The following is a 16,472-nucleotide window of genomic DNA, read 5'->3' as shown; positions in this document are numbered from 1 at the left end:
ACACAGACAGACAGACAGACAGACAGACACACACAGACACACACAGACAGACACACAGACAGACAGACAGACAGACAGACAGACACACAGACAGACAGACAGACAGACAGACAGACAGACACACAGACAGACAGACAGACAGACAGACACACAGACACACAGACAGACAGACAGACAGACACACAGACACACAGACAGACAGGCACACACACAGACATGCAGACACACAGACACACAGACAGACACACACAGACACACACAGACAGACACACAGACAGACAGAGAGACAGGCACACACACAGACACACAGACAGACACACACAGACACACACAGACAGACACACAGACAGACAGAGAGACAGGCACACACACAGACATGCAGACACACAGACACACAGACAGACACACACAGACACACACAGACAGACACACAGACAGACAGACAGACAGACAGACAGACACACAGACACACAGACAGACAGACAGACAGACAGACACACAGACACACAGACACACAGACAGACACACAGACACACAGACACACAGACAGACACACACAGACACACAGACACGCAGACACACAGACACACAGACAGACACACACAGACACACACAGACAGACACACACAGACAGACAGACAGACAGACAGACAGACAGACAGACAGACAGACACACAGACAGACAGACAGACACACAGACACACAGACAGACACACAGACAGACAGACAGACAGACAGACACACAGACAGACACACAGACACACAGACAGACACACAGACAGACAGACAGACAGACAGACAGACAGACAGACACACAGACAGACACACACACAGACACACAGACAGACAGACAGACAGACAGACAGACACACAGACAGACACACAGACACACAGACACACACACAGACAGACAGACAGACAGACAGACAGACAGACAGGCAGACACACAGACACACAGACAGACACACACAGACACACACAGACAGACACACAGACAGACAGACAGACAGACAGACAGACAGACAGACAGACAGACAGACAGACACACAGACAGACAGACAGACAGACAGACAGACACACAGACAGACACACAGACACACAGACAGACAGGCAGACAGACAGACACACAGACACACAGACAGACACACAAACACACAGACACACAGACACACAGACAGGCAGACACACAGACAGACAGACACACAGACACACAGACACACAGACACACAGACACACAAACACACAGACACACAAACACACAGACACACAGACACACAGTCACACAGACAGACAGAGGACTCGTCTGTGGTGGAGGTAACAGCATCATTCTGCAGCAGGCGATGAGCCGAGACATAAATACAAAGTAAAAGACAAATGATCATAATAACTCAGATTTCTTTTTCTAAAAACTTTATTTTATTCTGGTAACTATTTGTTTGAGCTCATGAGGGATTCACTCGACCCACAAAGTGTCAAAGTGACAGTGACACCTGCACCTGCTTCATACTGGGACTCATGGGATCGACCTACACAACAGGAATATGAGTATGAATCATGTCGTCATCCCAAATCAAACCTTCAACAAATAGCCACATGTTTACACATGTAAAACTTTTTTTTTTTTTTTTTTACTGGTTTATGTTTTTGTGACGTGTCAGAGGATAAGAAATTATAAAAGACAATGAAAAAACAAACTTGACATATTTTCAAAACTACCTGTAAGAAAACATTTACAAAATCGAGTCTGAATCTCCGGCTGTGTCTTCGTTACAGAGTGAAACATTAAGTTTGTAGTATAGATACATTTACAGAATATTAAAGTCTTGACCTGTGAGAGTAACACTGACATATTTCATATTCCAAACCATTCATGTTTCTAGTCTAAGCAGAATAATCTCAGCTGGTCCGTTTATATATAAACGGACCTTAACACTGCGGCAACGGGGACACGCAACTAACAACAGGACAAATTGTAGGTTTATGTTTTATCTGTAAAGCCAAAGGAAAAAAAGCAGTTTTGGTCCAGTCACAGAAAATGTGAGTAAAAGCAGCTCCCTGGTGACGTGAGGCTTCGCTCAGCGCCACACTCGTTGCTTCTCCCTCATCTGATTATTGCACTTCATCTGGACGAAGTGGAACCGAAGCAGATCCAGCGTCTGCTCGGAAACTACAGACGACGGCTACAAAGTTCTACTCGAGTCATTTCGTATTTGAGGTCAACAACAACACAGCATTTCAGCAATATTACATCTGTCATCAACAACAAAGTGAGTATTGCTTTTTAAGTTGTTTGATATGTTGTTCAGTCTTCAGAAGCATTTTTTTTAAATCATTAGTTCTGTGATATAGTTCTGTGATTTTTCTTATAGTACAGAATCCTCCCCCCCGCAGCATCTGCAGTCCACGCTACGACACCCGCTTCCTGGAGCTGGTCCGGCCCAGGCTGGCGGTGCTGGAGCGGCGGGAGAGGACGGGCGTGGCAGTGGTGGGGGACGTCTCGTTCGGACAACCGTGCTGGAGCAAAATATCCATGCAGCCTTTGCTCCCATTTTTTCGGGCCATCATCATGGGCGTCTGGCCTTGGCTGTCTTTCGCTTTCACGTCGATCCCGTACTGCAGAGGAGAGAGAAGATGACACTCGCTCAGAATAAGATGATTTATGGATTGAATATTGTTCACAGGTAGAACAGTGAGAGCTGCTAAACTCAAACAACTGAATTCAGTTCATTACCACGGAGGAGATTCACCTGACACAACACCTACGGAGGCCGTGACGTCTCACACGAGCTCATTAACGGGAAACACAAATGCAACAGGGACAACACAACCTATTCGTGGACACATGAGTCGAGTGAGTTGACGTTTGTGAAAACCTGGTGAAGTCAGTTGCTGCTTTGAATGTGATGCTTGTTGATTTGAGATGTTACAGATGCTTGGAAAATCCGAAAAGACAGAAAACATCTGCACCACAACACGTCAACAAACAGCATTGAAAACAACTCCTTGGTGGACGTGGTTAAATCAGTCGACATGTTCAATATGTCAGAATCCATCAGACGAAGAAGATTCTTATTTCATCTGCAAAAATAAAGTACCAACTAGGAAAAGGAGATAATTCCAGGACCATAAAACTCAGGTTCACTGCACATCGCTTGTTTTTTTAATCTCATCCACATCCTACTTTATTCTGGAACCTTTACATTCTATCAACATATGATGAATCCATGAGGAGTTGAAGAACCAGAGAGGAGAGACCCACCCAGACGAGCAGCTGAGTCATGACCACGTCCCCCAGGTGACAGGCGGCGTGCAGGGCCGTGCGCGGCGGTGAGGTGGAGCCGGCCGGCTGAGCGTTGATCCATTCCTTGGTGCTGTGGGCGAGGAGGAGCAGCAGCCTGGGCAGGTCTCTCTCCGTCACCGCAGACAGGAGCCACACCGGCGGACTGTCGTCGGGCGGCTGGATCCCCGAGGTCGGCTGGAGCGGGGCCACAAACGCCCGCTGCTCGTACTTCGCACGGATCCAGGACTCTCTTCCCTCACTAGGAAAACAGACACACAAACAGGAGACGTGGTGTCAGTGTGTATTCACATGTGCAACGTATATGAGGAAGTGATCTTCTCACAAAGAGAAATCTCAGCAGAAAGAAGACGTCTTAACGACCATCATGTTTTTATCCTTGTTTTGGATTCTGACAAGTTCCGATGTCTAAGGGAAAAGTTATGTAAACTTAAAACTTTCAATCAATCACCAAAATCTGATCAGTTAATCCGTGAGTGTCAGTGAACATTTGTACCAAATATTAAAGGATTCTCTCGAGGAGTTTTAACAAAACATGTTCAAGAGGCAAAAGAAGAACTTAGTCAGGTCCCAGTGACTCTGACCCTTGACCTTTGACCTTTGACCTCCTTCTCTGAGTCAAAATGATGGTTTGTACCAAACGTTGAAGAAATTCCCTCGAGGTGTTTCTGAGATGTTCAAGATTCCGAGCTACATCACAGCTCTAGTTTCAACAATTCACAAGTTCCAGTTAAAACCTCTTGCACACAAATGTTATCAGATCTATGTGGGTTTTTAAACGCAGGTAAACCTGTTGAACTGAAGGTGATGGACTTCATTCTCTTTACCAGTGGAGGAGATTGTCTGTTTGCACGATACGAAGAAAGAAAACGCTGTAAAAAGCAGTAAGTGCACAAATGTTCAGGACTATTTACAACACATGGAAGTTCAATGTGCATCGTAACGTCACAGAAAAGCTGCAGCATCAATAAAGAAGAAGCACAGGGAGAAGTCGGAGTGTGATGTTTCTACTCCAGGTATTTGACCTGGTGTTCTGACCAGTGGAAAAGAGGCTTTATAGACTAAAAGTTAAGAATAATAAGTTAAAAAAAACATATGAAAATGTCCTTTCACTGATCACATCCCAAACAGATCACCTCCCAAGTCCCAGGAGCTAAAACCAGAGGTGGAACCCACCGTGTGGCGTTGGGCGTGGGTTTGGTTCTGCCCTGCGTGCAGCCCTCCCAGATGCTGTTGGCCATGTGGTTGCCGATGGCGGCCAGGACCTGTGTGAGCTCCGGGGGCCAGTCGTCCAGGTCCAGCGAGCGGACGCGGGACAGGTGAGTCCCCAGGTTTCGATGGATCCCCGAGCACTCGATGCAGATCAGCGCGCCCAGGTTGAGGCTGGCCCAGGTGGGATCTGCAGGGAGAGAGAAGAGGGTTGTCAATAGAGATTCATGGAGTCGAAACAAACAGTGTGATGTGGGACTCGGCCTCAGGCTGTGAACGTTGCATGAAAACAGAAATCTGCAGCTGGAGGGGGAAGACGTGTGGAACTCACTGGGAGCCTCACAGTCCACACACAGGCCGTTGCCCTTGGCGTTACGGACGGACTGAAGCGCCACGGCCTCGCTCTGGCTGCTCCGACGGGCCTGAACAATCACACAACACACACACATTTAAATTAGTATTCACAGGATCAACAGAAGATAAAGGACAAGCAGAAAGACGTCGTGTGATTTCTTATTTACTGCTGCTAATGTTTCAGTGAATCAGATCTAAAGGCAGAAGAAAAACTGTGAGAGCGGAGAGCAGAGTCTGGACGACGATAACCTCAGTGTTACACAGTGTGTTCATGTCAGTGTGTACCTTGTTCCTGCCGCTCTCACACGACTGCAGACTGGCGAGAATCTGGCTCTCGATCGCCGACACCCACGCGTCCCTGTCCTCCAGACTGTGGGCCTCAAAGTGCCACGTCTGCCCCGTGAACGACACCACGATGAAGTCTGCGTTCTCCTCGTCTGCAGGACAAGAACAAACCCAGCTGAGATCTGCACGTGCTACACAGGTGACCAAGCTACAGTGGACGGCCATTTTGGATCTATAGTCAGGGGATCCGTTCACACCTGGTGTCATGATGTGTCCTGAATGGGACCAGATCAGATCAGATCAGATCAAATAAACATGGACCTCACTTCTGTCCATGAAGACCAAATTTTGATGTTTTTACCAAGTGTGTGTGTGTGTGTGTGTGTGTGTGTGTGTGTGTGTGTGTGTGTGTGTGTGTGTGTGTGTGTGTGTGTAATACCAGGTGTGAACTGAGTCGGTGAAACAAACACAAAAAATGCAAATGTGACAAACAAACTAAATTTGACAGAAGGTGAAAACAGAAAAATCTTGTTATTACAATGAAAGTGAACAAATGAAGAACTGAGGATTCTGTGGATGAAAACGTATGAAAACAGAGACTGTGCGTTAATCTGCTCTCACTCGTTACCTGTCTTATTAATGTTTCTCAAGCTACCAAAGCTCTTTAATTTCCACATTTTACGTTTGGCTGCAGAGCGAGAGACAAGCAGAGGGGAAGAGAGAGAGAGAAAAGCAAACATGTTAGGAGGTGAAGAAACATTCAGAGGAAGAGCAACACCTCGGCTGAATCCCGTCCTCACAGAGCAGAGAGGAGAGAAGGAATCAGAAACAGAAAACTGATGATTAAAACTATTTTTGATCACATGTGGCGACAGAAGCATCAGATCCTCCTCTTCCTCAAGAAGCCTCAAACATGCTCAAAGGTTTTATTTCGAGTATTTTTGTTCATTTTTCCTCGTTCCTCACCGTCTGTGTGCGGACATATAATCCTCGTCTATAGACTATCAGCATTAAGAGCTGTATTTGAAGAAGAAGAAGAAGAAGAAGAAGAAGAAGAGGAAGAAGAAGAAGAAGAAGAAGAAGAAGAAGAAGAAGAAGAAGAAGAAGAAGAGTTCCTGTGTGACGTTACCTTCAGCCTGTCCCACGGCTGTGTCTCCTTTCTGGTTCATGCTCTTCTTCCTCCTGTTCTTCTTCCTGTCGCTCATGGGAGACGACTGACCAACGTCCTTTCCAGCAAAAGGACCGGCCGTCCCTTCAAGGGCGTCTGACATCATAATAATAATAATGATGATGATGAGGAGGAGGAGGAAGAAGAAGAATACAACAAATTTAAAGATACACGTCGTCTTAAACAGTAAAAACTGTCTGAATCATGTTGTTTACAGTGGTTTTCACTTCCTGTGTACGTACCAACACTTTGTGCTTTGGTGGACAACGAGGACGAGCAGCGCTGAAGACCTTTGTCTCCACCTTGAGGCGACAGTCCACCGGAGCGATCCTCCACCACGGACAGGGTGGACGGACACAGCTGAGGGACTGACAGACGAGAGGACGGAGAGTCAATCACATTCACACTTTGTGTAACTGGGCTGGTTTTAAACCTGCTGTGTTAATAAAAGACGTTTCGCGCTCGGTGACTCATGTGCTCATGCTCTGTTTACGTGTGGCCGTACCGGTGCTGGTGCTGTCGGCGGCCGTCAGCTCTTTGCTCAGCCCGTTAACTCGAGGTAGGAGGCCGGGGGCCACAGGGGGGGGGGCCGTGGGAGCCACCGCCCTCGGAGGACGTTTCCCGGGAACTTTAACCGTCACACGAAGCAGGTCGATGTCTTTTCCGTGGATATTCTGTGTGTAATCCTAAAAGAAACACGACAGAAAACATTGAAGAGATCGGATGTTTTCCAACATTTTTAATCGATTTCTCAGAGAATAATTCCTGGATCTTGATATTTATGTGTGAGTGTAGTTTGGTGCAGATCCAAATAGAAATCTGGATCTGGTGAATTTAAATATGGTTTCATAAGAGGACTGTTGGGATCTGGTGCAGGTTCAGTTCGACTGTTTGTCAGTTTGGAGGATTACGCGGTGGAAGGAGCTGTTATGGGTCAGAGTTACATATAATACACGGATAAAATATTTTCTATCCAGCATTGGATGAAACTTAATGACAAATATATCACTGAATGTTCCCGGTAAAATTAAAATTAAAGGTTCAGTGTGTAGAATGTAGTGACATCTAGTGGTGAGGTTGGATGTTGCAGCTGAACACCCCCCCCTCTTCCAAACATGAGAGAGAACCTGTGGCAGCGTCAGTTGTCATAACAACTCAAAAGGTTTAGTTTGTCCAGTCTGTTTAAAAAAAAATATGGCCGCCTCCGTAGAGTCAACCCGCTCCCCTAAATATAAAGTATTTGAATCACTAGGATTATTTTATATTAAATTCCTGCCAACAGATCCCTTTCACCTAAATCTTGCACACTGGCCCTTTAAGTTTGGCTGTTGGAGACGAATGTGGTTTGTACTGAACCCACTGAGGTGAAGTCGGGTCGAAACAGCTGCACAGTGAAAACCTCCATGTGCTGAAGCTTCCCTGTGTTTTGCTGCTGAATCGATTCGCTCGGCGGTGTTCTCTTACACTGGCGCTGGAGTGGTACGACAGTGAGCCACTGTTGGACAGGGTGACGTACTTCTTCTTCCACTCCTTGTTCAGAGAGTTTCCACTCCTCTTCCACAGGGTGCCCTGTCGAGAACAAACACCAAGGTCAGCGCGCTCGCAGCCAGCGACACGTTGAACCTGCCTAAATTTAGAGTCGACATCAGAGAGCAACTCTTCAAAGTGCAGCAGCAGCAGCGCAGACAGAGAAACAGCTGAAAGCACAATATTAATATAACACCCTTGAGGAAGCGTGAACACGATCAAATAAGAGATTTTTTTTTTGTGCTGCTTATGTAAGAAGTAATAAATAGAGAAGAGATTTTTTGTTCCCACCTGAAGAAGAAATCAGCACATTACTGAGCTGCAAGCAGCCGAACCAGGTCAGTGAGGATCCTGTTTATCTGCTATACTGTTTGTAACGTGAGATAAAATACTGACGATACGATACGAGACGCAATGTAATACGATACCATGGGATAAGATAAGATACAAGCTGATACGACAAGATTTGATAACATAAGATAGGATAAGATACAATAAGATAAGATAAGATGGGCTGCGATACAATAAACTACGATATACGATACTAGATTCTACAACATAAGATAAGAAACGATACAAGACGATGAGATATGAAAATAGACGAGAGAACAAGTGAAAGATAGAAAAATGAAAATAAAATGAAACGTACTCAAGTTCAGTGGCACGAGGATGTAAACTGTATTTGTGTATTATGTCTAAGGAGATATTGAAATAGATGAATATAAACGTATATATAAATGCATATATAGACTGTCGAGAGGTATATAGGCACTATGACAGGTGTAGTACACACTATGAGTACAAGTATAAAAATGGTAGTAAGTTGGTAAGTAAGTAGAAAACCTGTTTGATGGGAACCCCCCGCGCGCCGCTCTGGTCTCCTTTGGCGTCACCAGCTTTCTTATCCGAGTCGCGGTTCTGAAACAAACACGAACAAACATGAAAACAGGCGTGTTCACAGGAGCAGAGAGTCGCCGGGTCTGAGCGGAGTGAGATGATGGTGACGGGGAACACGAGGAGTGAGACGCCGACGTGTCGTCGACCACTGACCTTGAAGAGGGAGGGCCGTCTCGGGATGTTCTTCAGCGCTCGTGAGTTGATGCTGCCTCCCCCCTCGCCCTGTGCCACCCGCAGATCTCTGTGACCCACCACAGGGGTGGAGGGGAGGGAGTAGGCGTAGCCCCCACTACTGGGGCCGTTACAGGTCTGAGAGGTCAGAGGTCAAGATGCAGAGGGAGGGATGGAGGTGAGAGGGAAGAGACGGACAGGGTGGGTGAGGACGGGGGAGGAGATGAAATGAGTCAAACAGCACGTGACAGTGGACAGAATGAATCTTACAGTCGGGGGAACAAGAGGATGTGATAACCATGGAGCTGAGATGGATGATGAGCGACCTGGAGGTGACGTTTAAAATTACACTTCAGTTTGATAGATGACTTTAACTTTCTAATGCATGTAACTGATCTGCAGGCGAACGCTACACAACCGAAACTGCCCAGAGAGAAACATTCATGTATTTTCACCTCCAGCAAGGAGGTCGCGTTTCCATTTCCTCTGTGAGTTCGCAGGATTACGAACAAAGCGACTGGTCTGAGTCAGAGAAGGACTCGTTAAATTTTGGTGCTGATCCGGAAAATGAACCAAACAAACCAAGCAGCACAGGAACGGGGGGGGGGGGGGGGGGGGGGGGGGGGGGGGGGACATCACGTTTGTGCTGGAAGGTCATTAATCACAGTTCATTACAGAACTGACACAACGTGATAATTATGTTTTTATGTTTAGATTAATTCATAGTTTCAATCTTTTTGTTGTTTCATGTGAAAGGGGCTAAACTGGATTAAGACCTAAGTGCAGTTGTTGGGGGGGGGGGGGGGGGGGGTACCTGTCCCGGCAGCGACGCGGATCCAGGCGTGGAGCCTCCCGAGTGACTGGGGGAGTTGGGAAGAGACTTGCAGGCCTGGAGCGCCGCCTGCTTCTTCTGAGCCACAATCTTCTGAGCGGCTGCAAACACATTAAATTGTTCAGTGACCTTCAGTCTCCGTGTTGAGGGCGTGAAAGTCTGAGTGAACTCACCCTCGGAAAACACTCGGTCCACGTTGAACCCGTAGGTGGCGCAGGTCTCGTAGAACAGCGAGTGGCGCACGTCCACGCACAACTGTCTGGCTCGCTGGTCCTCGATCACACGGGGGTTGGTGCTGCTGATCTTATCTGAATGAAAATACACGATTAGATAACTCTGAGTTTAGACTGAGGAGCTCTGCACAACAGGGAGGGAAACTGCTGTTGAAGGGTTTTCTCTCTGGTGTTTACTTTATTCTGTGTACTTTAAAGATCTCATGATACTTTATATTAAATCAACTCTTCTCTTCTCATCAACTTCATTTAATTAAACGCTTGTGTCCCTTTTAAGTGCAACTTTAAAGCTTAAATGACGAGTTCAGTTTGATAAGTGTCCTTTGCATCCTTCTGTTAACTCATGGACTAATTCCAGAAATGTCCGTCTGTCTGTCTGTCTGTCTGTGTGTGTGTCTCTGTCTGTCTGTGTGTCTGTTTGTGTGTCTGTCTGTCTGTCTGTGTGTGTGTGTGTCTCTGTCTGTCTGTCTGTCTGTGTGTGTGTCTCTGTGTCTGTCTGTGTGTCTGTTGTGACCTGAATCTTAGTAACTCAATAACCTCTCTAACCTGAAATATGTTGACGGAGGTAAAGACTTATAAGTCACATAAACTCAAAGTTTTCTCAGGAAATTAAAGTCAAACTTTTGTCCCTTCTGGTTTTCTCTCTGTTTACTGGACACCAGTAAACAGAGTTTGTGAGTCTGCGTGGCTTTGACTCTTGTGCCGACCTTGTGTGCCGACCACTATGAGCGGCAGGTCCGAGCGGAAGGTGCTGAGTTGGCTGTAGCGCTGGTACAGCTCCTGGAAACTGGCCTCGTTCTCCAGACTGAAGACCAGGATCACGGCGTCGACCCAGCTGCAGAACTGAAGGGGGGAGAGGGGGGAGAGGGGGGGGGGGGGGGGACGTTAGCTCCCGGTGCTCAGGCCGGATGGACGAGGACACAAACTTACTGCTCACTCTAAGAAAAGCACCTGTGCATCAGGCGGCCCGGCCTCCTCCCGGATCAGTAGCAGATGACTCTGTCCGTCCACCAGCACTTCCTTCTTGTACCTGCCCCCTGAGAGACAAAGAGACATTCAGCAGCTGGTGACCGGATGAAGCCACACGTCTCCGAATACATCATATCACACATATTACATCTGATATCAGAAACTGTCTGTGGTCAGTTTCTTACCATCAGTCTTCTCCAGTGCAACATAGCTGCCTGTGATGTATTTGTTCACCAGCGCTGACTTTCCGCTTTTCAGACTTCCCAGAATGCCCTGAGAAGCAGGAAGGAAACACACATGTTTTAAATATACTTTTTAGTTCCTCCATCAAATATGTTTTTGTTCCTGTTGGTGTGTATCAGAAAGATTTTACATTTCTGCTAATGGACTGATGTGATGGAAGAAGTACTCAGATCTTTTACTTACTATAAAAAAAAAAAAATGTATTTGAATACTGAAAAATAAAGGTTATTCTAATGTCCTTTATTATAGAAGATGTGTAATAAACCATTGAGGCCGTTTCCCTCTGACTATATGATCCATAGTTCATTCCTAATCTGCAGTTTCAGGCGGATTTCCTCACTGAACTTTACCCTCAGACGCTTCGGTCACTATCACTCAGATAAGAGAAGACTGCCACGCCTCAGCGTGCGAGCAGCCTGACACCACAACCTGCAGACATCTGCATTATATAAGTTCACATTATCTCAGCATAGAAGCTTATTTTATCATTATTGCATTAAGGTTTATTTACTTTACGAGTTTCGTCTGTAACAGAGAATCACGGCTCGTAATCTAAACCGTCACATGTGATTAGGGATAAAAGCCCCAGGATGTAGTGGAGTAAAAATAACTACCAGATATTTTCCAAATCTTAATAATCTGTTTTTGGATCTAATGTCAAATTAGAGATGAGTTTTAAGAATCATAATTTATGTTTAATTTAAACATCAAATTCCTTTACATTAAACTCAAATACTTTCTATTCATACATCTCAAGTCCGGTTGTAATATATGCGAAAGGTGGAAAGTAACTTTACTCAAGTAGTATTTTTGAGTTATGAGTAATTTACTTAAGTATCACCCTTTTATTTTTACTTCCCTACATTCATTCATTCACACATTGGAATAAATGCAGAGGAGTAAAGACAGAGTAGACTTGAAATGTGTGAATCCAAAGTTTTTGAGTGAAAAGTCAAATTAAAGTCCTGAGTTTTCCCTCTGATTAAAAACCCCTGACTGAGTAAGTGGAGTAAATCCTCCTGCTTCCCGTCTCCCAGGTGAGAAGTGCAGTGTTGAGCGAGCAGGACTCTTCTCACCAGCCTCAGCTCGGGGATGGATCTGCTCAGCGTCCACTCCTGGCTGTTGGCGATATTTACTGGAGGGAGACGGACAGAGACAAACAGAGAGTGAGGCGGAGATCCATCACTGTGACGGTGAGCGTCACCGGCGCCTGTGTGGGAGAGCGATGAATCACACCGCTGCAGCCTCGCCGGGCGTCTTAATGAATATAACCTTTCAGTCACACCGGGGATCTAACGCGCTGCAGCCACACCACTCGTTATCCACTTAGCTCCCCACTGACCAACAGCTGTGTGCCGGGGCCAGGGGGGGTTCAAAGCCTGAGACTGGGGGGGGGGCTGGTGGGAAAAAGGTCGTCTCCAACCAGACAAGCTCTTTTACTGGATCCATATTCCTTCATGTTTGTGATATTTGATCCCAGAGACCGAGCGTCGTCCTCCTCCCTTCATCTTCCCTCCCTTCTTACTCGGTTTCCTCTTTGAACCAAATAAAATATGGATCCTGTGAATTTAAATGTGGTTTTAAAAGGGGGCTGCTGGGTCTTGGTGGAGGTTTGAAGCTCTCTGAGCCCTTCTAGTTGCATTAGACATTAAAATAGAATTCAGACTACAGGACAAGATGGAGAATATCCCTCGTACGTTTGAAGATCTTCTGCACAATTTGATTTACCAACCACCAGTAGATGTTATCAGGTGTGAGCGTCTACCAGCGAAAAGAATATAATGGATTTTATGAGAGCAAGCGTTCAGTTTGAGCACAAGCAGAGCAGATCGGGCAAGGGACATTTGAGTGAGAGCATTGAAAGATCTGAACATGAAATCAATAAGATACAGAGACAAGATAAAGATAGAGGAGAAAAACCCCATATGTGTGTGTTTCATGGAGACACACAGCTGTGGCAGAAGAGGTGCGGTGCCCCCGGTGGGATGTGACGCTCACACTCCAGCTGCAGCTTCAGAGGGACGAGAACAGACGAGGCCTGAGGTCAGAGACACGCCGCTGCCACTTTATTAGGTACAAACCTGGATGAAAGGGTTAAGGGCCGAGGATGTAAAAGCCCTTTGAGACAAATTGTTATTTGTGAATATGGGCTATACAAATAAAATGTGATTGATTTGATTGATAAAACTGATGCACTCACACCGACTCAAATATCCGTTTTTCATTCAAACGGATTCACAGAGAAGCTCATGACACTTTCTGATGATTTCTGTTATGAAGCTTAGCCTCACTCATATTAAAGGAAAGGACAATATAACAGAAACACTATTAAAGGTATTTGGTCATAAATCAAAGTCCTGGACAATCTTCTCTCATGTTAGATTAAAACATCTCTTGGGGGTCTGCAGTTAATACAGCAGCAGCTCGACTCTCCCTGGAAACAGAAGGTGTGACCTCTACCCCTCAAATTCAGGATTGATTTAGAGTCTTTATTGCTTGTTTATAAGATTATGAACGAGCAGGCACAACTTTCTCTCGTTGAACTTTTGCACCTTCGTCCTCCAGATTCTTCTGGATGTCCTGAGAGCTGGGCTCAGAAACAGAGGTGACTCTGCAGCGGCTGCGTCTAATCTCTGGAACGGCTTCAGAGACATATAAACCGTCCCTAAAGACCCACTGCTTCTCACTGGCTCTCAATTCAAGTGGAGTTCGACACCTTGATTTCAATCTGCTGTTCTGCAGTATTTAAATTCTCAAGCATTGATGATGTTTGACGTTTTACTGCATTTGTATTTTTGAAAATCTAAATGATTTAAAATGATGAGAATAATGATCACAGGCCCTTCCTAACATTTTCAATACTGCACCAAGTGAGAGGTTTACAGCTTTAGCTCTTTGTAAATCTCTTTCATATCCAAGCAGAACTGGAAATGCACACTGAAATATCCTGAACGAATGGAATCAAATCGGAATTCGGATCGAGAACCTTGTGAATCTGATTTGAATCGATTTGGGAAATCAGTGGTACAGAGGAGGGATATTACCGTCTGTACTATCCAGTAGTTGTTGAGAGATTTCACTCAAACCATGAACACGAACATGATACTGGCACCAGGGGGAAGGACAGCCGATCATTACAGTAAGTATAGGATTCATCATCTGGGAACCATGACTGTCTGTGCAGTATTTAATGACAAATGGCTGCTGAAATATTTCGGTTTGGACCAAAGAGGAGGACTGCCCGACCAAACCAGACGCCAGATATTAGACAAGACCAAACCAGGAGAGGCAGAGACAACAGGGGCGAGCAGGAGGTGCTGGTTTCAGTCCTCTGAGGGACACACGGCCTGGTATCGTCCCTCGTCCTTCAAACACAGAGGATGAATTAACTGGAGGCTGGGTCTGAATCTATGGAGCGTCGGGCCAGCGCTGCACAGATGCTTCACGAGAGAGGGAGTTAAAAAAAAAACAGAGGGTTATATACGAGCTGCGGCTGCAGGCAGCTCGAGCCCGGGAGGGAAAAAGAGCAACTCCTACCACACACACACACACACACACACACACACACACACACACACACACACACACACACACACACACACACACACACACACACACACACACACACGCACACATGGACTGGGTCCATCTTGTCTGTCTTCCTGAGTCAAAGCCTCTTTATGGACGGACAGTGTGATCCAGTGTTCGTGGCCTGAAGCTTCAGAAACCGACCGTCTTCTAACTTAACGCTGTGTCTTTTCATTTCTTGGCAGAATCGTCACAGTCGTGTGTCAACGCCTGGACACACGTATTCACACAAACACACACACGTACACACCTCCACCACCCCCACCCCCCCCCCACCGTTTCATCAGACTCTGCCTCAGTGGCAGGCAGCAGAAGCAGCAGTTCTACCGGTTGCCATGGCAACACTTCCTCCTGCCCTGAGAGTGCGCGTGGGTGTGCACGTGTGTGAGTGTGAGTGTGTCTGTGTGTGTGTGTGTGTGTGTGTGTGTAGTCGGCGGGCCCATAGTCTCACTACTCGAGTGAATCCACAGTGTGCATGTGTAACAGTGTGAATACACAATGAATGAATGAACATATAAGACACACGCTCACTCCCACAGGCTGACACTCGCACGCCGCAGCCACAACCACAGTCCTACAGTGAAGCTCCTGTTTTCTTTTGAATTTAAACGAAATGCTTGGCAGGGACGGAGACAGTGGGGGGGGGGGGGGGGGGGGGGGGGGGGGGGGGGGGGGGGGGGGGGGGGGGGTACGGTGGCAGAACGTGTAGTGGGCGGAATATCAAAGACCTGGATTAGAAATGTTCTTCCCTTTTTGATGTGGGTGAACAAATATGGTTTCACGTCGTCTCCTTCACTTCCCCGACAGCTTCATGGAAATGAAGCAGAGCGGCACAATCCGCCATCCTCTCCCCCTTGGCTTCATTATGAGATTTAAAGCCATGCTGGGAACGCTGTTTAAGTGTGTGTGTGTGTGTGTGTGTGTGTGTGTGTGTGTGTGTGTGTAAGTGAGTGCAGAGATTACCCCTCCAGCCATGTGAAATCGGCCCAGCGCTCTGAGGGGAATTAGATTAAGACTGTCCAAGACGATTCTATTGTCAGTCCGCACATCAAACAACATCATCCGTCACCAATTTGCAGTCGCACATGGCTTAAGGAAAATGTTTCTCGACGTGTAACAGAATTTAAATATTTTCTGTGTGGGGGCTCAGAGAGGATCAACCGCACCCAACGCCTGCGTGGATGCCTGTGCACAGACGAGGTGGCAGCTCCGGGATAATTGTTTTGGCAAAGACCCGAAGACAGACTCTGATAACGGTCTGTTGTCATGTCAACACGGAGGCTGGGTTGACAGGGGAGTTGTGTGTCTGTGTGCGTTTGTGACCTCTTACCTTCCTCCTCACTGGAGTCTCTCTGTATATAGACAGGGGGCGCTGTGGAGGAGGACCCCACCGTCCCGGAGCTGCTCTTGGTGAAAATGCCGCTGATGAACTTGAGCATCTTCCGGTCTTTGGCGGAGCCGCGTTGGCCCTGCTGCGCCTGCTGGGCCAGACCCAGGTCTTCAGAGAGGCTGTTCAGGTCGCTGTTGTCCAACGTGCGGCTTTTACCTTTGCGTGTTGGTTTGGACCCCATGTTGGCCGGTGAAGGTAGAGAGGTGGAACCGGCCTTCAGTCTGTCCTTCCTGGGGCAGTCTCTCATCACCGCAGCCAGGCCACCTCCCACCTCTAAAGGTATTCCAGCATGAGCCTCGTCCCGCAGG

General features: G+C 46.8%; 1 protein-coding gene across 5 annotated transcripts in view; it reads right to left on the bottom strand.

The window, feature by feature from the left end:
- Positions 1–1,403: 1,403 nt before the first annotated feature.
- agap2 (ArfGAP with GTPase domain, ankyrin repeat and PH domain 2) overlaps positions 1,404–16,472 on the bottom strand; it is a 21,060-nt gene continuing 5,991 nt past the window's right edge. Inside the window, exons 1-19 of one of the 5 annotated variants that reach the window (XM_034590085.1) lie at positions 16,105–16,472; positions 12,263–12,321; positions 11,129–11,216; positions 10,926–11,011; positions 10,682–10,817; positions 9,915–10,049; positions 9,724–9,842; positions 8,892–9,047; positions 8,685–8,759; positions 7,779–7,883; positions 6,820–7,000; positions 6,557–6,682; positions 6,276–6,410; positions 5,775–5,834; positions 5,147–5,298; positions 4,839–4,929; positions 4,475–4,697; positions 3,260–3,539; positions 1,404–2,613 (exon numbers count right to left, since the gene is read on the bottom strand). The exon at positions 16,105–16,472 is cut by the window's right edge and continues 1,971 nt beyond it. In XM_034590085.1, the coding sequence (XP_034445976.1) occupies positions 2,407–2,613; positions 3,260–3,539; positions 4,475–4,697; positions 4,839–4,929; positions 5,147–5,298; positions 5,775–5,834; positions 6,276–6,410; positions 6,557–6,682; positions 6,820–7,000; positions 7,779–7,883; positions 8,685–8,759; positions 8,892–9,047; positions 9,724–9,842; positions 9,915–10,049; positions 10,682–10,817; positions 10,926–11,011; positions 11,129–11,216; positions 12,263–12,321; positions 16,105–16,472 (2,782 nt within the window). In that variant the 3' untranslated portion in view covers positions 1,404–2,406. The remainder of the gene's footprint in view (positions 2,614–3,259; positions 3,540–4,474; positions 4,698–4,838; positions 4,930–5,146; positions 5,299–5,774; positions 5,835–6,275; positions 6,411–6,556; positions 6,683–6,819; positions 7,001–7,778; positions 7,884–8,684; positions 8,760–8,891; positions 9,048–9,723; positions 9,843–9,914; positions 10,050–10,681; positions 10,818–10,925; positions 11,012–11,128; positions 11,217–12,262; positions 12,322–16,104) is intronic. The other 4 variants (XM_034590088.1, XM_034590086.1, XM_034590087.1 and 1 more) reach the window with 4 other exon arrangements.

The sequence above is a fragment of the Hippoglossus hippoglossus genome, chromosome 7 (genome assembly GCF_009819705.1).
Source record: "Hippoglossus hippoglossus isolate fHipHip1 chromosome 7, fHipHip1.pri, whole genome shotgun sequence".
NCBI lineage: Eukaryota > Metazoa > Chordata > Actinopteri > Pleuronectiformes > Pleuronectidae > Hippoglossus > Hippoglossus hippoglossus.
The sequence above is the reverse complement of the archived record's forward strand: the minus strand, read 5'-3'. Positions and strand labels throughout refer to the sequence as shown.